This window comes from Silene latifolia, chromosome 3 (genome assembly GCF_048544455.1).
Source record: "Silene latifolia isolate original U9 population chromosome 3, ASM4854445v1, whole genome shotgun sequence".
Lineage (NCBI taxonomy): Eukaryota > Viridiplantae > Streptophyta > Magnoliopsida > Caryophyllales > Caryophyllaceae > Silene > Silene latifolia.
This window is the reverse complement of record NC_133528.1, coordinates 1338080-1348174: the sequence shown is the minus strand read 5'-3', so window position 1 is coordinate 1348174 and position 10095 is coordinate 1338080. Positions and strand designations below refer to the sequence as shown.

At 38.6% G+C, this 10095-nt stretch overlaps 1 protein-coding gene across 1 annotated transcript; it reads right to left on the bottom strand.

Annotated features, from left to right (window-relative positions):
• Positions 1 to 6581: 6581 nt before the first annotated feature.
• LOC141646645 (cysteine proteinase inhibitor A-like) lies at positions 6582 to 9739 on the bottom strand. The gene is made up of 3 exons (XM_074454535.1): positions 9497 to 9739; positions 7513 to 7729; positions 6582 to 6752 (listed from the first exon to the last, which is right to left on the bottom strand). Exons 1-2 carry the CDS (start codon positions 9599 to 9601, stop codon positions 7538 to 7540), a joined length of 297 nt encoding a protein of 98 aa, XP_074310636.1. The 5' UTR covers positions 9602 to 9739; the 3' UTR covers positions 6582 to 6752; positions 7513 to 7537.
• Positions 9740 to 10095: the final 356 nt, after the last annotated feature.

Here is a 10095-nt window from a genome sequence, read left to right as displayed (position 1 = left end):
GGAAGATGATCGTAGGGGATTGAACCAGTTATTCCCTTACCCACCGGATTGTCCGCAAATGTATAATGGGGATCCCATGATGTTTGAAGCGAATTTCTATAATGGTCAGTTTACTCCAAATTTTTCAACTCCTATAGCTGAGTTATCTCCTACTGGCGTGCTAAGTACGAGGGAGTCTTCTGAATCATCTGATGGTTCGTCGGTTTTTGTGGATATTGAAGCGACTAATTCTTCATATTCTCTGGATGTGGATGAGCTTAATCGTCTCCTTCAAAATAATGTGGGGAGGCAGGCGTCGCCAGTTCAACGGGTCAGCTGTGATGTGATTATAGGTAATGGATTGGGTCAGCATGGTGTGAAGAGTGATTTGGGTGTAGTTGATGGTGGGACAACTTCTAAGGATGTCCTGGCTGGGGAGTCATGTGGGCATTTATCTCCAACGCCGCGAGTTGAAAGTATGATTAGGGCTCATTCTGAGTCTTGCTTGTTGCTGTCTCAGCCTAATTTGGGAGTTTCTGGAACTGCGAATTCCCGTAAGAGAAGGGCTAACTCTGAGCCTGCTTTTATTGATGTACCAAAGGAAAGATGGGCTACGATAGAGGATGCAAGAAAGTTCCTAATTTCTATTCAAAAAAAGCAGTGTACTGTATGGGGTGAGGAGTCTCCTGCACTGACGCCTGGGGTTTTACAGTCTGCTAGTTCCAGTAGGCCTAAGCATAAGGGTTTTTCATTCTCTTCTGAAAAACCACCACCATCAATATTTCAAGCTTCTGTGGGTTTTAAAATGACTGTTGATAATGTCATGCTTTCTGATTCGTCGTCTGATGAGGATGCGGCTATGGGTGATGCGATTATGGGTGTTGCGGAGGTTGGCCCGGCTCAACCTCCTCCGGCTCCATGAAAGGAATGGCCTGGAATTGTAGGGGTTTGAATGACGTGCTCGCCCCTGCAATTCAAAAACTAAGAGCACTTTGTAGGGCTAATAATAATTTAGACTTTGTTTTTCTTTCAGAAACGAAGTGTAGTGTAAGGTCTGTGGATGTACTTTTGCGCCCCATGGGTTTTCAATGTTCTGTTGGTTGTGATGCGGATGGGACGAAAGGGGGGCTTTGGGTGGGATGGAAGCCTAGTAGTAAGCTTAAGTGTGTTTTTATTAGTTGTAATCTTATTATTCTAGTAGTTAATCAATGTATGGGAAGTATTTGGTACTTATGTTGTGTATATGGTGATCCAAATCATGCTGGAAGGAGTGGGGTATGGGATATGTTTGATCATCAGTTGGCACGGCTTGATAAGCCTTTTTTGCTCTTTGGTGATTTTAATCAGGTGGAATTTTCATCTGATAAAATGGGTGGTAGTAGCCAAGGTATTAGGGGGGCGGATCTTTTTACATACTGGAAGAATAAGAATTGTCTTATGGACATTCCTTTTAAGGGACCTAAATTTACCTGGTGTAATAATAGAGAGTCTTCACAACGCATTTATGAAAGAATAGATAAGGGTTATGCCTCTGCGGATTGGATGTCTTTTTTTCCAAACACTTTTATTAAACATTTACCAATTCAAATTTCGGACCATGCACCCATTATCATTGATACCAATATGACTATGCCAATGAAGAGGAAAGTGTATAGGTTGGAAGCTTGGTGTTTTAACTATGAGGAATGTGGTGTTATTGTGAAACAGAATTGGTGTTGGAAGGATAGAGGGGATGATGCAAATGCTCTTTGTGGAAAATTGCGTCGGGTTAAGAATGCTTTAAGAATTTGGGCTTGCAATAAGAAGGATGAATGGGGTCTAAAGTGGAGTGAGTTTGATAGGGAACTTGAAAGTCATCTTTATGAGATTGAAAATGGCGGAGATTGTGATAAGTATAATTCTTGTCATAAGAAATTAATGGAGTTCTCAAAAGCTGCTGGAATTTACTGGAAACAGAGGGCTAAATTAAAGTGGCAATGTGAAGGAGATATTTGTACCAAGTTTTTCTTCAATTGGGTAAAAGGTAGATCTGGTGCGAATACAATTCTGGGAATTAAGAAGAATTCGAATGAGTGGACTTTTGACTTGAAAGAGGTTGGGGGCTTATTTCTTAATCATCTGAAATCTATTTATAATTGTGACCAACAAGAAGAAAATTTTGAGGAATTTATGAGTGCACATGGTTACTTATTGGACAATCTAAAAATGAAAATTTCCGATCAAGAGAAAATTGCGCTAGGTCGTGAATATAGCAAAGGTGAGGTGCGTAAGGCAGTTTTTCAGTTGGGTCCGTTGAAGTCGCCGGGTCCGGATGGTATACCTGCTGCTTTTTATCAAAAGTATTGGGCGGTGGTTAAGGATGATGTGGTGAAAGGGGCCTTGTTTATTCTGAACGGAGGGGGGGTGTGTAAAGAGTTTAATAAAACTTTTATCGTCCTTATTCCTAAGAATGATTGTCCGGAGAGGGTGGAGGAATTTCGACCGATAAGTCTTTGTAATGTTATCATGAAAATTGTGACGAAGTGTATTTCTAATAGACTAAAGGTTGTCATGGATAAGTTAGTTGGCCCTTTTCAAAATGCTTTTGTTCCGGGGAGGAGTATTGCTGATAATATCGTGATTGCACAGGAATTATTCAAAGTAATCAACAATAATAAAAATGGGAAATGTGGTATGTTAGCGCTGAAAGCTGATATGAGTAAGGCATATGACAGATTGAAGTGGAATTTTATTCGAGGGGTTTTGCATAAGTTGAATCTTCCTATGACTATGGTTGGTTTGATTATGAATTGTATTGAGACCGTCACGTTTGAAATCCTTATTAATGGGGTTTTGATGGAAAGGTTTGAACCATCTTGTGGTATTCGACAAGGGGACCCGTTGTCACCGTATATTTTTGTTTTATGTACGGAGGTTTTATCACAAATGGTCGTGTATGCGCAGGAGTCGAAGTGTTTGAGAGGGGTTAAGGTGTGTAAGAGGAGTCCGGAAATCTCTCATCTGCTCTTTGCGGATGATTCGTTATTTTTCCTACGTGGGGGATTTGAAGATATGGATTTCCTTATGAGTATCATTGACGAATACTGCATTGCGTCGGGACAACGTCTTAATAGAGATAAATCTTCTATTCTTTTCAGCCCGAGCTGTTCACTCTCTACGGTTCAAAATTGCCTCTCGAAACTCGCTATAAAACCTAAGTGTGACTTGGGTAACTATTTGGGTCTCCCAACGGCAATGGGTGCTTCAAAAAAGGTGTTCTTTCAATTTGTTATCGAAAGTGCAAAGCGGAGACTTTCCTCATGGAACAATATTCTTCTTTCTTCTGCTGGGAGATTGACTCTTATTCGATCAGTCCTTTCTTCACTATCTATTTATTCTCTATCGGTATTTCGTATACCGGTAAGTGTAGCATCGAAGTTACAGGCTTTGATGGTGCATTTTTGGTGGAGGGGGGCTGAGGATAGGAGGGCAGTTCACTGGTGTAGTAAGGGTTTATTGAGTAAGTCGGTGGGGGATGGTGGATTGGGTATTCGTAATGTGGTATGTTTCAACCAGGCTCTTGTGGCGAAAGTTGCTTGGAGGGTCTGCTTTGATTCTGATAGTTTAGTTAGTAAAATTATTGGACCAAAATTAGGTTTAGGAGTGCCTATGACTGATCTTTTTTCTTGCAAGGCTCCGACTGATTCCTCTTGGGCTCTCAAAAGTCTCTATTGGGGTTTGGAACTTATTAGGGCCAATATTGCTTGGAAGGTAGGTTTCCCTTCTAAGTTAAGAGTTTGGAGGGATAGGTGGATTGAAGGTGAGTGCTTGTCTCAGCTTGTTGATGCCCAGTTTCATGATCGTATTGATAATTCTCTTGTTGTGGGGGAGCTGCAAAGTAATTCTAGGGAGTGGAATCTTTCGGTTTTTGGTTTCGATTTAGGTATGGACGTAAAAAAGAAGATTAATGCAACTTTCATTCCATTGCGAAACACTTGTGATTCCGCCTATTGGAAATTGACCAAGGAGGGTGAGTATTCGGTTAAAACTGGATATTATGCTGCCCTTGCCTCCAACTTGAGTAGATCTTCGACTAGGACTGATATAGATCGAATGAATCCCCATATTGTGTCGTTTTGCAAGGGTAGATTATGGAAATTGCCGATTTCATTGAAGTGGCGTCTTTTTATTTGGAAGTTTTTGGCAAATGCACTCCCGTTGGGGATTGGCTTTCTTAGGAGGAAGTTGAATTACAATTTTTTCTGCCCCCTTTGTCGGTCGCCTGATGACATGGTGGAAACAGCCAACCATCTGTTCATGGAATGTAGGTTTGCGCAATCTCTTTGGTTCGGTTGTCAGCTTGGTCTGAAAATTCCTGCAGGGATTGACATTGATGTGCGAGTTTGGTTCATTAATTGGATCAATTACTTTGTTAAATGTGACAATTCGAGGTCGCTCATCTTTACCCTTGTGGCTACTTTGTGGAGGATTTGGTGTTGTCGTAATGATATGGTGTTCAGGAAACATTGCCATTCTCCTTTGATTGCGCTAAGGTGCGTGAATGAGGATGTGCAGGGTATGCATGAGGCGGCAGATTGGAAGCTGAATTCTGGGGGGTCTGTTGAAGTGAGGAATGTTACTCCTATGGATGATAATAATAGGATGGATCTCTTAGGGACGGATAGGGCTCAAATGTGTAGAAATTGTTACCCGTTCTGGGTTGTGGGAAAGTCGGGTTGTGATTCCGTCTACCGTATGAAGTGTGATGCGGCCTGGAAGAATGATAGGAGTGCGGGGCTGGGTTGGTTTATTTTGAATAAGAATGGTTTTCGTTGCGGGGAAGGATCTCTCCCTTTTATGGCGTCTTCTCCACTTCAAGCTGAAGGTGTTGCTATGCTTCATGGTTTAAGATGGGCTAGGGAGAAGGGTATTTTGCATATCCACTTGGATACGGACTGCCTCAATCTTGTGCTTCAGATGATCGAAGCGGATTTACCTGATATCGATATTAGGTTCCTGTTATATGAAATTAAGTTAGAATTAGCTTATTTTCACTGTTGCTCTCTTAGCTACTGCCCTAGGGGAGTTAATAGGATAGCTCACTCTCTTGCTCAGCGAGCATTGTTGTAAGTTATTCTATGATCAGCTGTCAAAAAAAAAAAAAAAAAGCTTTCGCCATAATAAAATTGCCTGTTGGAAAAAATCGAAAAGGAAGAAAAAAAAAATAACAATGCCGAATATGATTCCTTATCTTAGCTTGGACCAGTTGAGTTACAGATTGAGAAGAATAAAAATAAATGAGTGGGAAAACTGTATTCTTCTTTTATTCTTTCATTAAAAAAACCACTCGAATATTAGGTTACTTTAATCCCGAGATTCCTTAAGGTCCCATTACCATGTTAGACTGGTTACGGATTGTCTTATCTTGGTTATACAGGTTGCTGGAACTGAGAAGGCGATTGCGTCTATCAACTGCATTATCCAGGACATCAAGTCTATTGCATCTCGATTTCACTGTTGCTCTCTTAGTTTCTGTCCTAGGGGAGTGAATAAGATAACTCATAATCTTTCTCAGGAAGCTCTTATATAAGCTATGCTATTTGTTGCTGTCAAAAAAAAAAATCCCGAGATTTAATCCCTCATATGAATGTTCATTGGGTTTGATGTGTGGATGCAACTACAGGCCTCCACATATCTGGTATCTTTTGGTCACACTGGCTCTGATGCCATATCAAGAAATCATCTCAACCAAAAGCTTAAGCCGATGTTTGGAGTTCCAAGATCGATTTTATACTCTAACCGTGTTCCCTCCAGCGATTCAACGACAGAACTTCTGAGTCATGAAAAAAATCTTTACAACAATATATGATACCTACTTTCTGAGTTGAGATCCTCTATCCCGCTCACATTTATCATTTATAAGTTCTAAGTTGAATTTGAAAGACCTAACAACTTTGCAATAGTAAAAATAGTTATCCCAAGTCTTATACTCCCTTCATTTCGGTCAATAGTTTAGATTTGCTTTATTTCCTCCTCACAAAATAAAGCAAATATAAACTATTCATATGCACCAAACTATTAACAGTGTTCTTACTTATTTCAGTTTAGTTAAGGTGTTCAGGTAGTATAGGCGATTAGGCGCGGTTCATATTGTATTTTTTACTTTAGTTAGTTCGAGGAGTTCCTGTCCAAAAACAGAGGATACTGAAAGTATTTCCGAGATCTATGGAGTAGAACTTCCTTGTCATCATATACAGAAAAGATTGAAAGGGTGATTTGTGATTGTGATCATCATCAATTAGTAAACTTCGTATATGAAAAATTAATTACGTTCTTTTTTAAATTTATAATCAAATTCTCGAAGGGAATTATCTAAAAACGACTTTTTTTGTTAGCCCATGGATATACTCCAACTTTGTACATTCCAACCCTCCCCTAATTTCCCTACAAATTAAGGAGCCCCTTAAGACACTTGGGTCGTATTACACTCATGTAGTCGAAAAGCCTACACGAGTTGAGGTTTTTTTTAGCATGCTAGAGGCCAAGTCCAGTATAATAATTACAACAGAATGAGGATTCGAATCTGCGACCTTCACGTATCTGAGGAGGAAAAAAAACGAAGAGAAGAACGAAACAGAGAAATTCTTATTTCATGACCAACGTCGAAACCATGTTATTTAGCTATCACTTTCAGAAGAGTGATCTACATATTACTTGTACTCAAACTGTCATCTGCTGTGGCATAAGCTACGAAACTGAGAATGAGGATGAATACAATCGTTGGCTCGAACAACCTGAAAAAAATCAATGTTCAAATGAAAAGGAAGTCATATTCACTCTCCAATAAGCAAAGATCTGTCACTGAGAAATTGTAAAGGGTAAAGAAAAATGGTCCAGCTGAGTATAGTTGCAACTAGCGAGTCGTAACCATGGATCATCGCAAGTGTATAGTGAAAAGCTCCAACATTCGACATTGTCAAAGAATATAATTCAGATTTTCATTTCCGATAGAGCTGAACACTCGCTATTCTTTGGCTTTGTAATATAATGGAATAAAAAAAATGACTCACAAACTCTGTGTACGGTTTTAATAATCCAATTCATGAATTTTTTTAACATGGGTCATCCGCCATACATTGCCATGGGACTCGAGCCATGTTAAAAAAAAATGCAATTCAGAGGCTTCTGAACCCCCATACATTGCCATGGGCTTTCTATACATTGACGACCGTCTGGCTTGAGTCCATGGCAATGTATGGGGGGTTCAGAAGCCTCATAGAGTTTGCGGATGGACTCAAGCCTCACTAGTTTTAATAATGCAATTCATGAACCCCCATATATTGCCATGGACTCAAGCCAAACGGTCGTCAATGTATAGAAAGCCAGAAAGGAACCTCTATTGTTTCGTAATTTAAATCTGCAAATCAAATTCTACCTAAAACCTCGATTGACAAACAGCAGTACAGCACACCAAACTTCCGATCACAGAATCACAGAATACTATCTAAATCGAGGTAATAGAGGTAAGATTACTATTTGTTAGAAGTTTCTCACCTAGTAGCTGCTGATGCAGTGAACCTTATGCAGAGGCATCGCCAACATACTTGAACTCCTGTACTTCCTTGAAGTTTAACCACGGCTTGACCCACACTTTCGCTTCATAAAGCTTCTTCGCACCACCATCAGTCACCTCAATGGTTAAATAGTAAACAGTACCTGCAACAACTTGCTCCTTCGTCTTCACAACCCTTTGAAATTCCAGCAACGCATTCTGCCATGACAATGTATCCCTAGTCAGATCTCAGATCATATAATATACGGAGTACATGACCGAACAATGGATTGAGTAATAAGGTGTGATCAATTTTCCCATCTTTTCCTCTTACGACCCAAAAAAGGGTTCATCCTAAAACCAACTGACAATAGATGAAGCGACAAAAGTGATCAAATTCTCATCTTTTCCTCATTACTCAAAGAAGATTTCATTCTAAAACATAGGAATTTTTTTCCAAAATGGGGTTTAATAACAAAGAATTTAACGAAATAGGGTCACTTTGAAACTAATTACCCAAAATGGGTCCACGTAGGCTCGGTTTTGGCGATGCTAGGTTCAGGATTAAGGTCGCTGAGCGGGAGAGCGATTTCAGGTCAAAACGCCATCCCCCACAGCGACTTGGGTGTTTGCTGAAAAAAAAAAAAAAAAAAAAAACTGTTAAATGGATTCGAACATAGGACCTCCCACAAAACCAACATCTAGTCTATAGAACCTAACCACCACTCCAAGCAAATTTAATTGTTTAAATCAAGTGCTTAAATTTAATATTGAGTAATTATTGTTCAAGTCCCAAAATGCATTTATAGTCGTAGTATTAAATTTTTAATTTTAAACACCCTAATAAATCATTAAACTATGCTTGGTGTTTTGGTTAGAGTGTGAATTGTGGATTGAAGTGTTTTAATCGCGGGTTCGATTCCCATGAACCACACTTTGCGTTCTTCTTTTTTTTTTTTTTTTTTCCAGCAAACACCCAAGTCGCTGTGGGGGACGGCGTTTTGACTTGAAATCGCTCTCCCGCTCAGCGACCTTAATCCTGAACCTAGCATCGCCAAAACCGAGCCTACGTGGACCCATTTTGGGTAATTAGTTTCAAAGTGACCCTATTTCGTTAAATTCTTTGTTATTAAAACCCATTTTGGAAAAAAACTCAAAACATAGTGAGTGTAGTGACAATCGATTGAACTATAAAGTGATCAACTTCTCGTCTTTTATCAGGGCGGGACACTCACATGTGAAATACACACGGCTAGTGATCAAGGACGCGTCTTCTACAATTCACACACTCATATAGTTATAGACGCAAAACCATACTCCCTTCCTCCCATACCATTCAATTAGTTGTTTACGTATCACAAAAAGAATAAAAACGTAACCAACTAGTTGAATGGAAGTCTCCCCTACCGACAGTTGAAGCAATCTCCTTCGGGGTACTGAAGGCAATTTAATGGGTTAACCCCTCTCAAGTTTGACTTTTTCATTCGCAAGAGTGAGGAATCGAACATAACCACTTGTTTAAGAGATGAGAGCCCTTATCACTCATACCAGCGAACTTTGTTAGCCTACCCTTATCATGACGTTAGTGAAACTAAATTAATGAGATCAAAATGGCACATACAATCTTTTAGGGTAAATAACATAAAAATATCAACTTTTTACCCTAAAAGATAGTAACTTTTTCATTAATGAGATCAAAATGGCACATACAATAAAAAATCTCAATATTCAATGCCAAAAGATGAGAACTTTGTCATTCTAGATGCTATATAACTTCATCAAACTATTGCAAAATTATACCCTTTTCATTCTACACACTGTAATATGTCTCGCGTATATTAAACAAACGTATGAAATTGACTCGGAAATATGAATTAACATACCCAATACAAAAATTTACAGCAGAAAAATCATTCATATTTAGTTATTTACCAAAAGATTCATCAAACTACCAAAAAAATTGATGAAAAAAAGTGGAAAAAAAACCTCTTTGGAATTATGATGATCAACAGCAAATTTAGCAAGATCATCAATTTCCAAACTGTTGGCTGATGATCCTCCAGTCTCCTTGATTCCTCCTACTACTGCCATTTATTTGCCTTTTTCTTTTTGTGAGTGTGAATATTTTATCAACAGTATGGATTGTGCCTTTGTGGGTTGGTGGGTATCCTTCTTTTGTAGTGGACACTTTTGAGATGAGCAGATAAGATATTAAGATGATTGATTGATAGGAACTAGTTCACGTGCTACGTGTTTTTTTAGATTTAACTATTTTTGTTTTACTGTTAAAAATAACACTATAATGTTATATCGTTACATGATATGACATTAAAATAAGTTTAGGTGATGTAAGATCTAATTAAAATACGTATTACCTTATAACGAAAACAGGTAAAACAGTATACTACGCATTTAAAAGGACAATTTACAAATAATTAACTAATATTTTATATTTTTAATAAAAAAATACGGAAAAATTTGTTACCTCATTTAGAAAATCATATTTAGAGTCTAACTGATGAAGGATAATATAAAAAGGGCGTTTTGCGTAATTTTAGAGTGTAACTGGTGAAAGATAACATTTA